Source organism: Balaenoptera physalus, assembly GCF_965194825.1.
Source record: "Balaenoptera physalus genome assembly, chromosome: 13".
NCBI classification, from domain to species: Eukaryota; Metazoa; Chordata; class Mammalia; order Artiodactyla; family Balaenopteridae; genus Balaenoptera; species Balaenoptera physalus.
The window spans coordinates 48,151,699-48,174,378 of NC_138892.1; the positions used below are offsets into that span (position 1 = coordinate 48,151,699).

General features: G+C 37.2%; 1 protein-coding gene across 5 annotated transcripts in view; it reads right to left on the reverse strand.

Moving 5' to 3' along the window:
• RAB3IP (RAB3A interacting protein) overlaps positions 1-21,549 on the reverse strand; it is a 47,898-nt gene extending 26,349 nt beyond the window's left edge. Inside the window, exons 1-3 of one of the 5 annotated variants that reach the window (XM_082422850.1) lie at positions 21,369-21,549; positions 8,761-9,036; positions 7,795-8,053 (exon numbers count right to left, since the gene is read on the reverse strand). In XM_082422850.1, the coding sequence (XP_082278976.1) occupies positions 7,795-8,053; positions 8,761-9,011 (510 nt within the window). In that variant the 5' untranslated portion in view covers positions 9,012-9,036; positions 21,369-21,549. The other 4 variants (XM_082422852.1, XM_082422851.1, XM_082422848.1 and 1 more) reach the window with 4 other exon arrangements.
• Positions 21,550-22,680: the final 1,131 nt, after the last annotated feature.

Here is a 22,680-nt window from a genome sequence, read left to right on the forward strand (position 1 = left end):
TGTTTTTTTAAATGGGGATAAAGTTGAGAAAACAGTTACATAAATGTTATAAGTTTTAGAAACGTAAAAATAACACACACAAAAAAACACAACAAAAAAACCCCAACAAAATAGGAGAAAGGTGACACTAAATTCACTAACTTCTTAAATATAAACTGGGAATAAAGGGATATAACTTGAGGCTCACAAATCAATTAGTATAAACCTAAACATATTTAACACCATAGAGATTAACATTAAGATAATACCTGTAACTAAAATTAAATGATAGAGGAGAAGGAAAGAAATAGTTACTAGATAATTTTATGGTATTGCTTATAGTAGGGAACAAAGTCAGTACCTAAAGAAAGGCTAAGAGAAATTCTTTGATTAAAGGTAACAACTAGGATGGAAATCAAACCTTCCAAAATACCAAATAGGAAACAAAGGAAGACTGCACAAAGAAAACAGAGCACAGAGTGAAAAGAATTGTATTCCTAGAGTAGACATTTGAAAGCTATGTGACAGAAACAAGCCCCAATGCAGAATACTTATCAATAAATACAAATGTGTGTAACTCACTTATTAAAAGAAAATGATTTTCAGATCGGCTAAAAAAGCAAAATCCATCTCTATTCTCTATACAAGAGACACACCTAAAACTAAGTGATTCAGACAGATTAAAAATAAAAGGATGGATAGAAGTGCACTAAAAAATATAATACAAATAAAAACAAAACAGAGACCTCAATATTGATATCAGACTAGGCAGGGCAAAAGTCATTAAAGTAGATAAAGGAAACTTCATAATGCTAAAGACTACAACGCAAAATGGAATACTCTCAAATACAAAATACAAAAGTAGACCTAAATAAATAGGAAGAAAGACATATTATGTTCTTGAATAGAAAGTCATCATAAAGATGCCAATTCTCCGAGTTAATTTATAACTCTATAAATGCATACGTTTAATTCCAGATCCTTCTGAACTCTAAAATTTCACAATGTTATAATTATATATGAAAACTAAGTCAATTCATTCAACATTTCCTACTATGTAGGTACTACAGTAATCCCTCAGGATACAAAACCAAGTAAGATACTGTCCCCTTGAGAAGCTTCCAATCCTCAGAGCAATACATATATCATTCACAAAGGCAAATTCTTGAATCATTCCCTACCATTTACCAAAGTAAACCTCACCCTGATACTAAAGACCCTCTACAATATGTGCTCAGTTTCCCTTTTCAGAGTTATTACCTTTGATCCATACTCTAAAACTAGAGTTAAACTGGTCTGATTCATTCCTGTTTCATTCCCCAATTTGATCTCATCCACCTGGACTGGGCATAAATCTCTGACTCTTTATCTTTATGCTTCTAGGTCTAAATCAATCTACCCATATGAACTCAAATTTGTATTTCATGGGAATACTTTTTAGAATGCCATTTGTACTTTTCATTATCAGTACCTTATACTGTAAAATAGCTATTCGAAATTCACTCCTTCGACAAACATTAATTTTGTGCTAACAATGCATCAGGCATTCATCTAGGTGCTGGCAAGAGAAAAGGAATGAGGCCCAGTCCATGCTTTTCACAAAGCCATAGCCTACTGAGGGCAGCAAAATCTTTAAACAGATTCACAAGGAAAACTGATAAGGGCTAGCGTAGTGATGTGCACATATTAGAAAAAGTAGGAGCCTGCCAAATGTAAAGACTAAAACAGTGTATTCCACAGTGGCTAAAGATGGGGAGGGGTGGATGCCACAGTTAGATAATGTCAGAAAGTTAGGTTTATGGTGAGTCCTGAAAAGCCTTGGCTAAGAAAGTGGAACTTACTACAAAGAAAAGGGGAAATCATCCCAAAGGCAATGGGAAGTCACTGAAGGATTTTAAACAGGACAGTGACAATCAGACTGCAATTCAAAACAGTACCTTGAACAGTGTGGCTAGGTGAAAAAAAAGACTGGAGACAGGGAAAGCAGTTGATTACTGAAGTATTTCAGGCAAGAGACACAGACTTAAGAGTAGTAGTACTAGAGAAAAGAAATTTGAGGGGTATTTCAAACGCAGAAAATCAGGACTCTATGATCAAGTAAATTCCATCAAATTTAAGACTCATTAATTTTAAGATAAACATTTTATACATCAAGAAAGAAAAAATGTTGGCAATGAAACTATGATCTGATGGGTTTTTTTTTTTCCACTTAGAATTTTCATTTTGTACTTTATAGGAAGAACTCTTTTAAACTGATGGAGACACAAATTTTTATCCTATGTCATTCTCTTTTGTACCTTTCTCTTTGTTTTGATGTCCTATCATAGTGAGATCCTTTTAGGACATTTAACCCAGTAATTCAGCACCCAGCTCACATAATTCAACTGATTTAGTAACAACATGTACGGCTACAGGCAAGTTAGCACGCAAGCAGGCAATGACAACTCTTATGACTGCTGCCTAGCTGGGAGCAATTTTAAAACTCATACTGATTTCAGAGATGTTAAAATGAGGGACAACGTACAACTAAGGATCAATGAAACATCACCACGCATACATGTCTTTTCTCCCCAACTAGCACCTTAAGAGTAGGGTAAAGTCTAATTTATTTTTCCCTCTACAGGGCCTAATATAAGCTGTGAGAACTTTGGTTACTCAAGAAATGTTTGTTCATAAAAGAACACAGTAAATGTTTATAAGCATCCTTGGTCACAGTTAGTAGGGCCATGCTAAACATGGATCTGTAAGAGTATGTGTTTTGAATGACTTTCTCTGGCTGCAAGCTATTCCACTGGATTTTATTTTCTAAGTCATTTTCATTCTCTTTTAAGGAAGAATAATTAAAAGTTGAAAGTAACACCTTATATCAGTAGGTCTCACACTTTAGTGAATATAAGAATCAACAGGGTGCTGTACACCAGAAACTAACACAACATTGTAAATCAATTATACTTCAATTAAAAAACAAAAAGGAGGGCTTCCCTGGTGGCACAGTGGTTAAGAATCCACCTGCCAATGCAGGAGACACGGGTTCGAGCCCTGGTCTGGGAAGATCCCACATGCCGTGGAGCAACTAAGCCCGTGTGCCACAACTACTGAGTCTGCGTTCTAGAGTCCGCGAGCCACCACTACAGAGCCCGCACGCCACAACTACTAAAGCCTGTGCACCTAGAGCCCATGCTCTGCAACAAGAGAAGCCACCACAATGGGAGGTCCGCACACCGCAACGAAGAGTAGCCCCTGCTCACCGCAACTAGAGAAAGCCCGCTAGCAGCAACAAAGACCCAACACAGCCAAAAATAAATAAATAAAATAAATAAATTTATATATATAAAAAAAAGAATCAATAGCGTAGTTTATTGAAAATGCATATCCTCAAGCCTCAATACAATAATTTTGTTTCAACAGAATCTGGCGTAGACTCCGGGAATCTACATTTTAAAAGTGATGTACTAAAACCCAACTTCTGTCTCAGGATTCCACCAAAAGTTGTTCTTCAGCAATGACCTGTAGAAGGCCAAACAAGTGAAGGACTACATCACTACCTCTGGCATCCCTGCACCTGAAAATCAATAACCCCATGGTTGCTCCCCCTACACAGAGTATGGATTTGTTGCTGGTAAGTGGTTACTCCACCAAGACTACATTTCCCAGCCCATCACACATTTAAGTATCAGCATGAAACTGGTTCACACCAATGGAATGTAAGTAAAAGTTATGTGTATCACTTCTAAGTCAAAGCTTTTTAGAAGCAGGTGTGCTTTCTCCAAGTTTTCTTTTCCCTTCACTTCACTGGTTAGATACGATAAGAAAACTCTAAAAGATTACAAAGATCCAAGACAGAAGAAACATAGATCCCCAAATTATTTCACAAAGAACTGCCTGTGAACTATGAACATTTGCTTTAAAGTGTTAAATGAATAAAAACGAATTTCTATTAAGTCACTAAAATTTAGGGGTACCTTACAAGAAGCTAACCCATCCCTAACTAATATATTATGCATGTGTGTCTACTTACACAACAGTGTAACTGCATACACATGTATATATTCATTTAATCAACAGAATGTGTTGAGAAGCCATTATGTGCTCAAGACATAATCATGAGCAAAAACACATGTAATCCTTATCTTCATGAAGCTCAAAATTATTGAAGTGTATGTTTAAGTGTAGACTTCTGTGTTGGGGTTAACTGGGATGGGGCAGAGCAAACAATACAAATAAAGAAATAGAACTTTCACTCTCAATCAAGATAGAGTACCAGGGATCATATTTACCACGCTGCCTGACAGAACTAAAAAAAAAAGGAAAAAAATTGTGAAATGATTTTTAAGACATTGGACATCAGGCAAAAAAGATAGTGATCCTCCAGAAACGGGAAACAATAAAGTGAGGCCTATGATTTGTTCCAGCATTTCACCTGAAGAGATAAAAGCATTATTAGACAAGGATTAAATGTTATTAAACTGTATTTCATATGTTCAAGAAGCTAGAAGACAGACTAAACATGTTAAAGAAAACAAATGAAATACTTAAAAGACCCAATCAAACTTTCAGGGATGAAGACTAACATGTCTGTGATAAAAAATACATTGTATAGAATTAACATATTAGATACTACAGGGAGAAAAAAGAAGAGTAGTGACATTGAAGACACAGCAACAGAAATTATACACAATGAAACACAGAGAGAAAAAAGATTTAAAAAATAAATGAATAGAGCATCAGTGAGCTGTGGGACAACTTTAAGCAGTTTACTGTACACATAATAGGAGTCCTGAAGGAGAGGAGAGATAGGGGAGGTAAGTAAATGTTTTTGAAGAAATAATGGCCCAAATTTCCCAATTTCTATGAAAACAAACAACCCACAAATTCAAGAAACTCCACAAATTCCCAGTTCAAGAAACGCGAAGAGAACCGCACCAAGGCATACCATAATCAAATAGCTTACAGCCAGTGATAAAGAGGAATATCACATCACATGCAGAAAAACAAAGGTAAGGATAACAGCTGACTTCTCGTGAGAGACAGTGAAAGCTAGAAGACACTAGAGCAACATCTTTAAAGTACTAAAAGAAAAAAACTATCAACCTAAAATTCTTTACCCCGTGAAACTATATTTCAAAAGCAAAGGTGAAAAAAAATACCTTTTAAAATATACAACAGCTGAAAATAATTTATCAGCAGCACACACATAACAAATATGTTAAAGGATGTCCTCCAAGCAGAAGGAAAATGGTATCAGATGGAAATCTGGATCCACATGAAGGAATGAAGAGCACTGGAAATAGTAACTATATGGGTAAATATGAGGATTCTTATATTTAAATCCCTTTAAAAAATAACCAGCTGTTTAATGAAAAAATAATTTAAATGTATTGTGGAATTTAAATAAAACACATAAAGAAGTAAAATTATGGCAATCACAGCACAAAAACTGAAAGGGGAAAACGAAAGTACAGTTGAGCCCTGAACAACATGGGTTTGAACTGCATGTGTCCACTTATATGTGGATTTTTAAAAATAAATACATACTACAGTAGCACACAATCCATGGTTGGCTGAATCCACGGATACAGAACCACATAAAGTCATATGCAGATTTTCAACTGCACAGGGGTCAGTGCCCCTAACCCCACTTTGTCCAAGGGTCAACTGCATACTTTTGTAAAGTTCTTATACTGTATGTGAGATAGTATAATATTATCAGAACGTAGAGAGTGATAAGTTAAAGTTGTATACTACAAACCCTAAAGCAATCACTAAATTAGCAAAACGAAGATATACAGCCAATAAGCCAAAGGAGGTAAGATGAAATCACAAAAACATATGGAATTAATCCAAAAGGCATAAAAGGAGAAAAAAGGGAAAAAGAAATAGAAGAGACAAACAGAAAACAAATAGTAAGATGGCAGATTTAAACCAAACTGTACCACATTATATGTAAATAGTCTAACATAAACACACCAATTAAAAGGCAGAGATTATCAGAAAGGATAAAAAAGCAAGATCTACTAATATGCTGCCTTCAAGAAAGCCCACTTTAAATAGGGAGACAAAAATAGGTTAAGAGTAAAAGGATGGAAAAATGGTAACTTTCTGGCCGCTCTTAAAAGAATAATCAGAATAAACAGAATGACTATTGACATAATTTTGATTCATGAGTTGCCAGTAATTCAGGAAGTATTTTCATATTCAACAGTCCTTTTCAAGTCTTGAGCTCTAAGTAAGTATTAATACTATCTTATACTCTTCATAATAAAATTCACCATATGCATGTGTTCACACATCATTATCATTTCAATTACCTCGACAGTACTTCTAAATACAACAAACTAAAAATTTCAAAAATAACTCCAAACTTGAGCTAAGAAATTAGCAATATATTCTGACCAATCAGTAACTACAATGTATTCCCAAAGATGGATATATATGTTCAATAGTTTACCTGTATATAAATTGTTATTTCACTTAATACTCTGTATTAAGATGAGAGTCTGAGCCAAATGACAGATGCCAAATATAGCCACATCTCACCACACCCCCTACCTTTGGGAAAAGATTAAGAAGGCTATTGATTTTTCTTTCTGATAAATATACATTCAACCAAAAATGTTTTAGCATATCTTCATGGATGTTTAACCATTAGCCATTCATTGAAGCATTATAAAGAGACATATATGCCAGGCATCGTCCTGTATTATTCTAGGCACTGGGGATACAAAAATCAATGTTATGCTCTTGAGAGAAAAGTCTGGTGGGGAGAAGATGGGAATATATGTTTGTAAAATGTCATAATATGCTGGAAATCATGTCATAGAATGTTTTCCCTATTGCCTCAATTTTCTAAATGTGCACTGGTCCATTTCACCTAAGTTGTGAAATTTATATACATAGAGTTGTTCGTATTATTCCTTTATTATACTTTCCATGTCTGCAGGGTCTGTAGTGATACCCTCTGTTTCATTCCCGCTATTGATAATGTGTCTTCTGTTCTTTTTTATCAGTCTTATTAGAGGTTTGTCAATTCTACTGATCTTTTTAAAGAACCAGCACTTTGTTTCATTCATTTTCTCTGGTTTTTCTGTTGTCAATTTCATTGATTTCTGTTCTTTACTATTTCCTTCCTTCTGCTTGCTCTTGGTTTTATTTTGCTGTTCTTCTTCTAGTTTCTTTAAGTGGGAGACTAGATTGTTGATTTGAAACTTTTCCTTTTTTCTAATGTATGAATACTTAGTGCTACAAATTTCCCTTTAAAATTTAATTACAGATGCAGAAAAAGAATGAGATATAGTCACAAATTTGGGAATAAATAGAAATTTAAAAGATGACCAAGTGAGAAACAGAACAAATTACTAGGAGACGAAAATTCTCCAAGGTAAGGTACAGAAAATATTCAAACCCAGCTGAATGGCAAGGCACTATTACTAAAACAGTTCCTCAAAACATAATGACTTGGACTGAATGGCTTCAAGCAAATAATCACAAAGTCAATCACATACAGAGAGGAAAAAGCCAACACATGGAACATAACTCACCAAATCTGCATCACAGATAATGCAAGACAGGGAACAGGCAATGTAGGGGGGGCACAAAAAGAACTTAAGAATCTCTTTTTTCTAGTTTGTACTCTAAGATGAGCTTCTTTACTACTCAATTTCACAGATTCCTAAATGCTGCCCAACAGGAGCTAAGACTGTGCATATGCAAAAGATAAGTGTAGAACTGTAATGATTTTACTTGAGTTGCCCCCCCCATGGATAAATATTAATTTTGAATATAACATATGGAAGAATAAAATATCTTTTTGCTTACCCTCTGAGCTTTTGCAAGTTCTTCTTTTAATCTTTCATAGCCCTTTTCTCTAACTTCCAAAACAGATGGGCTTCGTAAGCGGGACAGACTATCAGTACTCAACCCAAAAATATCATCACTGCCATCACAAGCCTCTGTTATGGTAGCACCCTGTAAAAACTCTCTCTCTGCATTACAGTTGTCCTTTCTTGTAGTTAATTTAGTTAACCCAGCTGTGATTCCAGAGGTAGAACAAGGTGCTGGGTCTGTAACATGGATGCTGTAAAGGAGAGTTAAAAAAACATCAGCATGTGCTTAAATATAACTGGCATAAACACACGTCTATAACTGCATTATCCAATCTGTTCACCACTATATCTAATTAATAGCATGTCCTGAGCCAAAGCAACCACATTTCAAGTCCTTCATAGCCACATAGGTCTAATGGCTATCATATTAAACAGCACAGAAACAGAACATTTTCATCATCCCAGAAAGTTCTATTGGATAGTACTACTCTAGAACAGGGGTCTGCAAACTAAATGCAGGATAAATCCAGCCTGCCACCTGTTTTTTAAGGCCTACAAGCCAAGAATGATTTTTACATTTTCAATGGTTGAAAAAAAAACAATAATATTTTGTGGCACAAGAAAATTATATAAAATTCAAAATTCAGTGTCTATATATAAAGTCTTATTGGAGCTTATTCATTTACATACTGTCTACGGCTGCTTTCACACTTTAACAGCAGAGTCCAACAGTTGCAACAGAGACTGTGTAGCCCACAAAGCCTAAAATATTTACTATCTGGCCCTTTACATAAAAAGTTTGTGACCCCTGGTCTTGAGGATTAACATGTATTGCTCTTCATGAACCACCTTATATTATTCAAATTTTCTAAAACAATAAAACTTAAAATAAGTTAACCAAGCAAACTTCGTTTGTTTAATACAATACTCTAAAACAAGCATTTTGATGATCTCCTACCTGACACTAGATATTTCTGCACAATTTAAACGTCTGGGGGATGAATACACAGGTTGTGTAGGAAGGTCGGAAACATCTAAGGCATTAGCCTGGATAGGGGCGGAGCATAAAGCTGAAGGATGTGGCCGGTAGATGACACTTGGTGAGGTAGTCTGCTCTTGAGTTCCCGGTTCATACACACCAAGAAGGTCTGGAGAAGTAGGTGAAGCAAGGTTTACTTCATGGAAGCCTTCCAAGGGGTCATTAGCCATAGCAAATGCCTCATCATAGGATAACCTATGTTAAAACAAAAAGCAGGCAATTATTTTGAGATAGTGACATTTAAAATTAAATTAAGATGTATATTTATAAAATGTGTTTAACAGTCCATTATAAACTATAAACTTACAATGAAAAGAGACAGCAAAGGAAAGAAACTACAATCATTTAAAATTTATTAAGTGATCTCAGACTATAAACACTACAAAAGGCAAACAATTTGATTCAGAATAAACTTGAAAGTGATGGCTAACACTGTTACAATGATTAATTAATAAATATTTAACGATGAGGAATGAATAAAAATTTGCTTGATATTTTTAACTTTGCTATCATATGTGACTTTGGTTAGAATAAGGAGAAGAGGCAGTAAAGATAGAGACACATGTGCTTATTAGTTCAACTAACTGTTCTGTTCTGCCTCATACTGGCTCTGAGTTCGGATGAGTCAGTGTATTTTTCTTTTATTCTGAAATAATTTCAAATTTACATAAGAGTTACAGAGCTCCTGTATATATTTCACCCAGATTATGAAACTGTTAACATTTTCAAACCATTTGAGAATAGGTTTTAAGCATGATGCCCATTACCCCTTAATATCTCAGTGTATATATCCTAAGTAAACCATCACCAAAATCAGGATGTTAACACTGATCACTATTACCATCTAAACAACTGACCCCAATCAAAGTTCACTGATTATCCTAATAACGTTCTGGATTGGCCCAAGATCCAATCCAGGATAATGCATTACATTTCTCTAAGCCTTAAATTTCTCCTCTAATGGGATGAGAATGGGAATAATAATATTCCCTCCCTTCTCCAGGTTGCTGTGAGGATTAAGGCAGACAATCCACATAAAGTATTTAGTAGTGTACTATGTAACTGGCACAGAGTACAAATAAACATCTGTTATCAGTCAGCTGTTAATAATAACACGTATGCTTCAGTTTCTCCATCAGTAAAAAATATTTCATGCAACTACACAATTATATAAAAAATTTACATGAAAACTAAAAAGTATACCACTCAAGTTTTTCACTTGAAAAATATAAAGAAATCTTATAAACCTTTACTGATTTCCCACTGTCTACAGAATAAATTCCAAACTTGTTATCCAGAAAATCAAGGTCTTCTACGATCTGAATCCAATCTCTCTTCCCAATTTTTTTCTTTCCTACAATAGTACTTTGATAATCGTGACTAATACTTTCCCAGAACTTCGAAAAATTCCCAAACACAAGCACCAATATACCATATAATTTCATCATAAAATACAGAAAAAAAAAAACTCATTCATTAAACTGAAAAACTGTACTCTCTCATACTCAATAAAAAAAAAGCATTGAAAAGAAGACAAGTAAAAGTAGTAAGCTACTTTTTATCTAAGAAAGGAGAAAATACAAATTTATTTATATATATATAATTATATATATACTTTTTCATATGTACTTATATTTTAGAAATGGAAGGATACACCAAAAACTAATTATAAAAAAAAAACAAAAACAGTTACCTTTAGGAAAGGGAGAGAACAGGAAGAGGAGACAGGCATAAAAGCTATACTTTTCCAAATGTACCCTGCTTTGTTGATTTGAATTTGAACTTGGAACCACGTAAATGATAAAACAAAACTAGATTTTAAAAAAGAATATCTAAAAATAAAACAAATGAATCTAGCTGTGTACTGACATGGTAGTTTTAACCAACATCAAAAAGAACTATTTCAAACGATTTTAAAACATAGTAATAAAACTGTATATCCCTAGTGGAATATATTCTAAGGTCAAAAGGAAGTTAAAAAAATCATACACTATTTTCAGTAATCATATTAGTAAGTAATGTTGATACTGCTATTCTGAAACTATTATAAAAGATAAAACAAATTATATTAATATCATTCAAAACTAAGATTTCCAACCTATGAGAAAAGAGATACAAATACAAAATCAAGGAACTAAAACTCTGAAGTCCTAAATTTGAATCAGAAATAAGAGGGGAAAAAAAAAAAAAGAGAAATAAGAGGGAAATTTTTTCTATTTAAAAAGATGTCTACCTTTATCCACTGAAAAGGTATAACAACAGCAACCAACTCAGGAGCAATGAGTACCCCTTGTGCCCAGAGTAATACCATTTCCTACGAAAAAAGAACAAGGGCTCCTCGGAGAAATGGCTGATTCCAAACCCGGGGCAGTAATGTACAAAAGGACCTTGCAACATCTTGTTTTACCAGGAAGCAAGAAAGCTATCAGAGACTACTGGAGTGGTATCAAAAGGACTCCCACTAAACAAAGATGGGACAATCTGAACATCAAAAAGGATAATACCTGTAAAGAACAAAAAATAATTCTAAACCCATGAGTTCATGATTATACTAAAAATAAGACAAAACAAAAAAATCTCACTGGTCCCTTTTGATCAGTGCTATGGAACAAATCCACTATTTTGAAAACTGGTAAAATAAAGGAAAGAATCCAGTATTTACCCTGACTTTCCTATACATTAAAGAACTAAATAGTTTATGAGGAAAAATCCTTCTTTTAAAAGCATCCCACTTAATAAATATAACTTTGCAATCCTAATGAAATAATGAGTCTAGGCAACACTTATCAATAACTATTAAAACCCTAAGGTAAAATCTGGGGCACTTTATAATTAATGGATCAGAACGACAGTACCTGAACTCACTGATGACATTATTATCACAAAAAGGGAGAAAATCAGACATTATGAGAATCATGTGGTAAAACAGGAAATGAACACTACCACCATCCATGAAGCATTCTTGGCCCCCTAATAAGAAAAAAAAGATCCCAATCCAATCAAGCCTTTAGGTCTTTATCAGTTTATAGGAAAGAGGCTAGAGGAACATACTAAAAATAACGTCTTCATCAGTTTATAGGAAATACAGAGCCTACAGGAACATATCAAAAATAATACCATATGGACAAAGACAGCAAAATCTAGACTTTGGGAAACTCTTACAGGATAAACCACCTGGTTTTTTCAATAAATAAAAGTGGAAAAAAAGAGGGAATTTATAGACTTAAGAGACATAATGAAATATAATGTATGGACCTTGTTTGAATTCTTATTTGAATTAACCAACTGTAAAATCATATTATAAGACAATAAAGGGAACTTGAACACTGGATATTACTGATATTATTATGAATTTTTGTCCATTTTTAGAGATAATGGTATTATGGTTACATGAAAAAAAAAATCTTACCTTTTAGAGATACACACGAAAGTATTTATAGATGAAATAAAATTACCTGTATTTGCTTCAAAATAATCCAGGGGGAGAAGGAGGGTATGGGGAGCTGGGCCATCAAACTACCAGTCCCCCGCAGTCACAAAGGATTATAGGGTGGTTTCTCTCATAATAACAGCTAACATTTACTGAGCATTTACTAAATATCAGGTATAGTTCCAGTACATGTACAGTTGAGGAAGCTGCAGCTTAGGGTAGCCAGTATTAAAACTTATGTCTGGGACTTCCCTGACGGTCCAGTGGTTAAGATTTCGCCTTCCAATGCAGGGGGTGCAGGTTCAATCCCTGGTCCAGAAGCTAAGCTCCCACATGCCTCACAGCCAAAGAACCAAAACATAAAACAGAAGCAATATTGCAACAAATTCAATAGAAGACTTTAAAAATAAATAAATAATAAATAAATAAATAAAACCTATGTCTGCTGGACTCCAGAGTCCTAGCTCTTCACCACCACACCACACTACTACCACTAGAATTGCTTTGCCTTTCCACTGTTAGATGGTTCATGTAAAAATGTTTCTCCTTAAGCTGAATTAAAATCCATCATCCCTGCAACATCCACCCTATTTTTCCTATAAACACTCAACTATTTCAACAAATATTCACTGCGAGTCTACTATGTGCCAGGCTATGGGGAAAGAAGAGGATAAATCATCTCTGCTCCCAAATAGTATCAATATAGTAGGAGACACTGACAGTGGCAATGATAGTGTGATAAATGCCATAGAATATGCAAAGGCTACTAAGAGACCACACAGGAGGGGCAAATAAATCAGAAGGAAAGGACTCCCAGAAAAAGTGAAGCCGAAGAAAAGACCCAAAGAAGAGTAGGAAATAATGAGAAAGATAAACCCCCTGGAAGGACTTTCCAGGCATGTCTAGGGTATGAAAGCAAAGTATTTATGGAAAATACAAATGTTGCATAAACTGGAGCACAGGCTAGGAACATAAGACCCAAACCTAAGAGTGGCAGGTCTGAATTCTGCTTCTATCAAGTTACTGGGCCAATGTGTGCCTAGGTTCTCTCATCTGGAAATCTGTAGCTCGGTTTTCTTCCTCACAGGGTGAGAATTAAAAGAGAAATGCAAGTAGTATTTCGCAGAGTAGAGCACCTCTGAGCAGTGCCTCTACCTACAACACATTGTTTAAATTACAGTCACTCCCGAAAAGGAGATTATTTTAAGATTAAATGTAGTCCCTTTATCAAGCGTGTGAAATTTCCATAAAATGTTTAACTTAGCTGGTAATGAGCTGCCAATCAGACTAATCTGAAAATCTTTTGCTCTTTCAAATAGTACATGGAAGCTTTAAGATTTATTTTATATTCAGAGTTCTTATATGAATAACATAAACTATTTTTAAACAGTAGTACTCTTTGCGTTAAGTAATAAGTAATTTAAAAAACTAATTTCAAACGGAGGTTATCCCAATTCATAAACTAAACTTGTCAAGGATCACTAAAAATGAGTAAAAAGGATGACAGCATTAAATTCTTATGGGTGAATTACCAACACAGCTTGGGTGGCTTTATTATTACTCAGCTTTAAGTAATAAAGCTGATTTCCAATTTAAAAAAAGTTGATCAAAACCATTTGTTTCTGATTTCTAGTATGCACTGCATGTTATTTCTTCTTTGCAGAAGTCAGCACTATCACAGCAAAAACAGCAGTCAATATTTACTGAAAGTTAACTATGTGTCAGTTAACTATGTGTTAAGAACTTCATGTGTATTAACTCATTTAATGAAAGCCTAAAAAAAATCTTAATGATTTATATACTTATTAAATATATTTTATACATATATTATTTTTAGTATAAAATAAGTGTACTTAATAATTTTTATCAATTATGTTTATTCTAGTTGGAATGGAAGATGTCTGCCAGCTTCAACTCCTCAGGGCAAATGCTGGTACTAAGTTCTGAGAACACAGATATGAAAATGGAGTAAAAAGAAGGTGCATAGCCTATCATGAGCCACTAAATGATTACCCTGTGGGTTGGGGGGAGAGGAGGAAGAGAATGTTTCAAGGAGAAATAAAATATAAGTTAGATTTGAAATGCTGAATAAGAGTCTGTAGGTGGGCTAGGCAAGGAAATACGACAGGACAGTCAAGGAATAAGGGTTTGGCACTAATGAAATTAACCAAAAAAAAAAAAAAAAAGAGTGACAGAAAATCAGGCTGGAGAGGCAGATATGCGACAGATAATTAAAAGCTTCATTTAACATGGAAAATGCTGCTTGGAGTTTATCCAAGAGATGCTCGGATCTACGTTTTAGGAAGTACAGATGTACTGTGATGTCATTAGAAAAATGACTCCCGAGGACTTTAACTAGAGAGAGGAGACTAGAGGCAATTGGTTAAGAGGTTATTGCAACAGGCTAGGCAAGAGATTATGAAGGTCTGATCTAATGCCAAGATCACGTATTGCAAATGAGGGGACGGAGGCATATTTATCTATATATATGAAAAACATTCAGAACAATTCGTTTATATTTCTACATATACACACATATGCATTATGTTATTACATTCTATATGTGTGACATATACACATATACATTATGTACATTATTCTGTTATTCCTCACAGCATCCCTTTGAAATGATTCTTATGTCTATTTTACAGGTATAGAAACTGAGGATCAGAGAGATTAATCTTGTCGAGGTCAAACAGTCAATAAACAACAGAACTAGGATTCAAGCCCTGGTACATCTGACTCCAACACCTGACTCCACTACATCTGAGAATCACTTAAAAGGTAAAACTGATTGGAGGTCAGGGGTAAGACTCAGATAAAGGTTACATCAAGACAGAGGATCTCTAAGGCAGTCTTACCCAACCAACCGTAAGAAGAGAACAATCCAAATAGAAGAATCCTATTTAATCTCTGAACGCTTGTTTAATTTCAGAAAGAAAAAACTAAAGTTTCTCTAATGCACTGCTATTGAAATGAGCATTTGCTATTACTTTGTGTTCTTTCTATTTTTTTTCCTATATTCTCTTTGCGATCATCATTTCCTTATCTATTTTGCTGCCTTGCTGGGGTTTAAAATAAATACTTATTCAGCCCCTTATAGTTCTTGATGGGGAGGGGAGGAATAGCATATAAATAAAAATCAACAGAAGCCTGATTTTACTATAGTGGCCTTATGATGTACTCAAAAACAGTGTGGATATTTGATACTAAGGAATTAGTGTTAATTTTTTAAAGTGTGTCATAGTATTGTAGCTAACTGCCCTTATCTTTTAGAGATACATACTGAAATATTTACAGATGAAATTATACAATTCCTGGAATTTGCTCGAAATAGTACAGGAGGGGGAGTAATACAGGGAAGTATATGGGGCAGGACTGACCGTTGCTGATGGGCTAGATGATGGGAAATTTGAGGGTCATCATACTTTTGCATCTACTTATTGTATTTTAAATTCTCAATAATTAGAAAGTTTTGAGATTTATTCAAATACTATATAAAGGAAGAAAAAACAAAACAAAAAGGTGTATATATAAAAAATAATTTTCTCATTAGCTTTCCCTATAATTATAAAGTTGGTTTTTCCAAACTAACATTTTGGTTGTAGTAAAAAAAAAAAAAAAATTTCACATTTACATTTTAGGAAGCAGGCTATGTTTATAAGTGTGAATTTAATTCATAACCCAAGGGAAATATTAGTCAGATGGTCTGTCAAGCTCACAATCTTCCCACTCTTATTAAAACAGACCACAAATTAATTTCCATTTACTAATTCCACAGGATTTAAATGTACAACCTAACATATTGAGAGATGTTATTTATTGCAGATTCTTAAAATTAAAGGTTTTCAGAAAATTCTCAGAACTTACTGGGTTACTAACACTGTATTTAATTACAAATTCTTGGAAAAAAAAAACGTAAAAAATAATTGTTTTCCAGGTTTCTTTCTCTTAAAAGTGGAAGCCTCTTTATCTTATGCATGTAAGAATATGTGTCAACTAAATATTCAATAGGCACTGAAGTGTATATTGACTGGATAAATAAACAGTAAGAGTCTTTAGAGAGGGAATAAATAGCAGAGCAGCGAAGAGTAGAGATAGTGACTCCAGGCCACCTTTAAAAATTAGAGATAAAACAGTAAGTACCCTGTAGCAAGATTGATGAAACTGAATTTCTAAAGTTTGGGGAAACCTGAGCATTTGATCAAACGAGCTTCAGAAAACCTTCTTTCTAATTCAGATTCTGTTATTAACTGGCTGTGTGAACTTGGGCAAGTCACTTAATTTCTCTGAGCTTCAGTTTCAACATCTATAACAGTGGTGTTATCTCCCCTGCCTACATTTGAGAAAATCAAATGGCTTAACTGTCAATGTAAAAATGTTCTAAAGATTGTAAAGCATACACAAATGTATAATATCTATAAAGATCTAAGAAGGAATAAATGGTGGGGAAAATAACAAGAGCACAGAAAGGAGTCTGGGGCTTCCCTGGTGGCACAGTGGTTGAGAGCCTGCCTGCCAATGCAGGCAACATGGGTTCGGGCCCTGGTCTGGGAAGATCCCACATGCCGCGGACCAACTGGGCCCGTGCGCCACAACTGCTGAGCCTGCGCATCTGGAGCCTGTGCTCCGCAACAAGAGAGGCCACGATAGTGAGAGGCCTGCGCACCGCGATGAAGAGTGGCCCCCGCTCGCCGCAACTGGAGAAAGCCCTCGCACAGAGACGAAGACCCAACACAGCCAAAAAATAATAATAATAAAATAAATAAATAAATAAATAAAATTTAAAAAAAAAAAGAAAGGAGTCTGTCTTACAAAACAGAAGGGGTCCTTGTTTATCCTAGATAAAGGAGAAGGAAGGGGAAAACAAGTCCTTCTGAGGTATAGTGTTCAAATATAATTCTCTTCCCAACAGGAAATTAATTAATGCACATTTACTTACTGTTTTTCTAACTTACTTCAGTTGTTCTTTTATACTTTATCCTGATCTGTCAATCTGATGCCCACAAACACTCAATACTATTATCTGGACACATCAAATGACAATTCACTTATTTAATTGGTTCTAAGCTATCATCAGCATGCTCCTTTACAGTTGTTAACTATAAGCAACAAATCTCTCAAACTTGAACTATTTCAATAATTTCCATTCTTTTCCCTCTGATCTAAGTAATCTTAGCTTATGGTTATAGCTATGGAATTTTGTATTGTTATCCTAAGATAAATCAATTTTACTTTTTCACTTTTTTCTATATACAATTGAAGCTTATGAAACTACCTCACTTAACTTTACGTTGAAAGGGAAAGCAGAAGGGAAACAGAGATGGCAAGTTAATGTTACCTGTTGTAAGTAACCCCTCCCTTCCCTTAGTCCCCTCAATTCCCACTTTGAACACTCATTTCCATTTCTACTGCTAGATCAATTTCAATACATCCTAACATTTTTTCTCGCTGACCATCCATCACCAAACAGCACAGTACCTACTGGGTTCCAGGCCCAATGCTAAAGCTATAAAATGGGGTAAGATGAATTAAAGCCCTCCCCCAAAGCATGTGTACACTAGAAAAAGACACCTCATTGTCAACAAACGTTTACAAACACAATGTAAATATCAAAATAAATACCAAAACAAAGGCATATACTCCATGCTTTGGAAGCATAAAAGAAAAAAAAGATACATACTACATGGCAAAGGTAAGGACAGCAGTACAGAAAAAAAAAAGAGAAACTAGCTAGAAAGGAGTTTTCAAAAACTCAGATATTTTATTTTAGGATATCAGGTGTATTTAGGTAATTCATTTAGTAACCAATTGACTACCCTTTGTTGAACTACATCTTGACTAGCACTATATAGGGCAAAGGTTTAGTTTGAAAAGGTACACTCCCCTCAGAATATCCTCAAAGCTTTCCCTCAACACACAAGTATCTCTACCAACTCATCCTTCCTTCCTCCCCACTCTCCAACTATTCTAGCACTGTGTCTTATCTGGCACTCATTAAAATTACAACAACAACATATATATGTGAAAGTGCTTTCTAAATTTTGAGGAACTTACAAAAGATATGGAAATGATTACACAGCCTACCTTCCAGATGCCTTAAATAGTCTTTCCTTTAACTCCCACTGTGACTTGCAGAGTAGATACTCAATGAATATTTGATTTAAAAATCTCCAGCGATACATTAAGAATTACTTATTACACCAATATTAAGTATCTCATAAAAGCTAAATTAAAACCAATTCTTCAGTATTACAACCTATGCATGAAGAAGTAGTAGAGTGTAGTGGTTAAGATCATGGACATCAAAGACGAACTACCAGACTCCTAATTTAGTGCCCTCACTTAATTAGCTTTGACCTTAAGCATCCGTCACCATAAGGACCTTAAGCTCCATAACCTCTCAGTGCCTCAATCTTCCCAACTATAAAATGGGATAAAGTATTACCTAACTCCTAGGTCACTTTGAGAATAAATGAGCTGAAATACTGTTTACACCAGAATCTGATACACCATAAGCTCTAGACTCTGTAGTAGTAGCAGCAGTGCCGGTATCACCATCATCAGAAAACTTGGATATTTTTTAACCAGAAATACAAATAATAATAACACTTTTCATCTATGTGCCTTCTTATAGTCACAAAGCTCTTTTACAGAAGGTGTAGTTCAGGAATGGAAGGAGCAAAACTGGTCGGAGTTCCATTTTGGGCAGTCACTCCCAGTGTTTAATCCTGGCTCTGCCATTAGTCAACTATAGGACCACTGACAACTAAGTAACCAGAGGCAAGTTATTTCACTTCTCTGACCCTCAATTTCCTGATCTGTAACATGCAACAACACCACCTATACTCCAGGAATGTGCTGAGGACTAGAGGAGTCAAGGTACTTGAAGCAACAAGCAGGATGCATGGCACACTGTTGCGTTAACATCTGTTCCTCTCCTCCACCTCCCACGTGGAGTATCTCATTTAATTCTCATCCCACCATTATGAAGTTCATATTAGGTTGAGCCCTATTAAAAACAGCTGAATACTGGCAAATTCATATGGTTCAACCTAACACTACATCCATTTACAAATGGAGAAAATAAGCTCGGAGGTTAAATGCTTTACTCAAGGTCATATGCATGGTAAGTAATGGAGCTAAAACTTTAAAAATAGACAGTTTTTCATTAAAATTGGTTCAGCGAGTCCTGCTCAGAAAGGGAGGGGGGAAAAAGGTAAACTAACTACAATAATACATGTGAAACTACTGTAACCTACAAGTTTTTGTTCTGCCATATCAAAGAACAAGACGATGATGTAGATTGTCTTCTAAGACTCTTTCAATTTAAAAAATTATTTGTAGAGTGTCTATGCGTGTGTTGCAGAGGTTGAGGGTTTAGTGAAAATTAAAGGAGAATAATATCATCAAAGGAAGCACGTGCATAACTACACCAATTCAAAAAGTACAGCTGGATCTAATTAGAAACTCCACGAATTAGCAAATTCACAAAGCAGCTGAACATCAACTATCCATCCTGGTGAAAAGTCAGCGGTATTCCATAACACAGATGAGGTGTTCGCCAAACACACAAGGAAGAGTTATACTAAATGTACCCACTTTGGTTCACAAAGGTATGTACTAATATATAATACTACTGAAATGGAAAAAGAAAAAAATGAAAAGGCTTTTCTTCTAATAGTAAGACATACACTACTGTAGTAAAACTGTATAACTGCTAAGTTTATTTCTATACATTCCACGAGGGCTTTAGGATTATATCACATAAACCATATTTAGGGTACGTATCTGTCCAAACATGAAGTGTCCTATCAAAATGCACGGCACTAGTAAATAAACAGCAAATGTTAACAGAACAAGGCCCCATAAAAGTGGTGGAATATTTACCAGTATCAAATATTTACTATGATTGGTCTACAAATCTATTCTGCCTCTTTTCTCCTTGAAGTGCCATTCACCTTTTTTTTTTCTTTAAAAGGGCATGAACGACAAAATACGAATGAGGATAATGAACAGAAACCAGGTCTTTCAATAGATTTACAATAGAACGGTTTTGTTTTTAATCCTCTTATCGGCCTCTCCTCCAATTATGTAATCATTCCACGGCAAAAGATTACATGGCTGTTTCCCTACCCTGCAAGGAATAAGTTGGAGGGGGAAACAGAAGAGTAGGAAACAGGTAGCCTCGGAATATGCTACATTTCCACGAAACTAAACTGCCTCTTCGGAATCAGTATTAACTGAGCGCTCTTAATTTTCAAGACCTTACCCTTTAGCCATTACAGATATTTTTTCTTTTTTAAATCCCATAACAATTGACAACTCTTCACGTGCTGCAGATTCCACCTACCACCATCACTTCCAGAGTCCATTAAGCTCCCTTTTCCCCGGGCGGTCGGAGCGAGTTATCCACGCTGGAAGGGCTGTGTAATTACAATTACGTCTGTGCAGCTCGCCTCAACTCCCCGAAACAAAAGTCAGGCTGAACTGAGCTGCCTCCTAAGGCGCGATTCCGGGTGCTGGCTCTTGCCCACCAGGTTTCGCCGAAACCTCCCGAGGGTGACCTCTACGCCTCGCCTCGGTGCCCCGCTCGCCGTCTCCTAAGACCCCCGGTCCACGCCTACTGCCTCGCCCCGTCCAGCGCCGGCCTCCAGACTTGTTCGCGAACTCTCCTTACAGCCCCCTCCGCAACCCCGGGCCCCCAGCTCCCGGCCGCGCGCGCCCAGCCGACAGGTAACCGGGCGCCGGGCTCCCAGCCTCAGCGCTCGGGACCGCGCAGTTAATGAGTAACGCGCCGGGGCCCGGGGGAGGAGCCGCCGCCGCCCGACGCCCACCAGCGGCCCCAGGGGGCGCCCAGATGCCCCGAGGCGCCGAGCCCCCGCCACCGCCTCCGCCGGGGTCCCGGAGCCCGCGAGCCCAGGCGGGGGAGCGCGCTCGCTGGGCCAGGACAGTCGGCCGGGTCCCCGCGCGCCGCGCCCTCACCTGCACCTGCCGCGGCCGCCCCTCCAGGCCGGCTCTCGGGCGGCGGGCGCGCGGGCACCGAGGGGGGCGGTGCTCCGCGCCCCGGGCCTCTCCCTCCCGCGGCCGCACTCACCTGACCAACCCACCGCGGCCGCGGCCGCGGCCGGCGCTCAGGGGCGCGTGCAGAACCGCACACAACGCGCCCCGAAGGAGTCACAAGCGGAGGAGAACGGCGGGCCGACGCCGCTACACTCAGCCGCGGCGGGTGCACTACCGGGGGGAGCCGCCGAGGGAGCGTGGGACTGCGCCTGCGCCGGGAGCGGGGCTGGGAGCCGGGAGCGGTCCGGCCCCGCGGAGGGAAGGCGGGGATGGGGGCGGGGCGGGCGTGGGGCCGCTGGGGCCGACGCGCTCCCGCGCCCCCTGGCGACAGCCGGGGCTTTCGCAGGTGCCCGGCACGGGCCCCAGGTGCCTCCGCGGGCGGTTTCCTTGGGAACAGGGCGAGCTGGCGCTAAGCCTTGTTGCCCTGGGTTCTCGGGTTCACTTCGAGTGTATTGGGCTCTCCAGGAGTCGAAAAATGAACCTTCGATGTGAGTTGAGGACAGCTAGAACCAACCTGACCCTCGGCGTGCATATGTACCTTACAACGTGTGTGTCTGTGTGTGGGTGTGTGGGTGTGTGTGTGCGCTCGTGCGTGTCTGTTGTCTCTGGGGGGATGGATGGCAGGAGGGAGAGTCTGATAGAACCTAGATCCCAGCATTCTAGCAGCTGCTAGAGCATTCGAGAACGTCGTTTCTGCACCTGCCTTCTCTCATCTTTTGTGTCAACTCTTAGATAACTTCCACCCCACTTTAGGTCCTCCAGAGAGGAAACGTGAAAATACAAACCAGGCTTCCGAAAATCTGATCCAAAAGAGGCAGTCACATCATAGTATGTGTCTCTGTTTAGTAAAAGAGTTACATGCAATTTGTGTGATATATATATTGAGTAGGACCCCCGCTCTGTATATTGATCACATTTATTAGAGGCAGTAAAGAAGAGTAGGTTATGTGGATGGCTATAGGAATCAGAATTCCTGGGTTTGAGCTTGGCACCTACTAGCTGTGTCAGTGACCTTGGGCTAGTTGATCTCTAATAGCCCCAGTAAACGGGGATAATAAGATTACCTACGTAACTAAGTCGTTAAGAAATTAAATGGCTTAATATATGTGAAATACTTAGTGTACTTCATGACACAAAGTGCCTAATGAATATTAGCTATTATTAATAACATCATTATTATCATCCACCTATAATAAAAACAGAAACCTAGAAAGTCATTATTTACTCTTTTATACTCCATCTCCAATATATCAAGTCCTATCCACCCTATTTTGCAAATAATTCTTAAATCTACCCCATCTGTTATTCACTGGGACTAGACATGACCCTACTCATTAATGGACTTC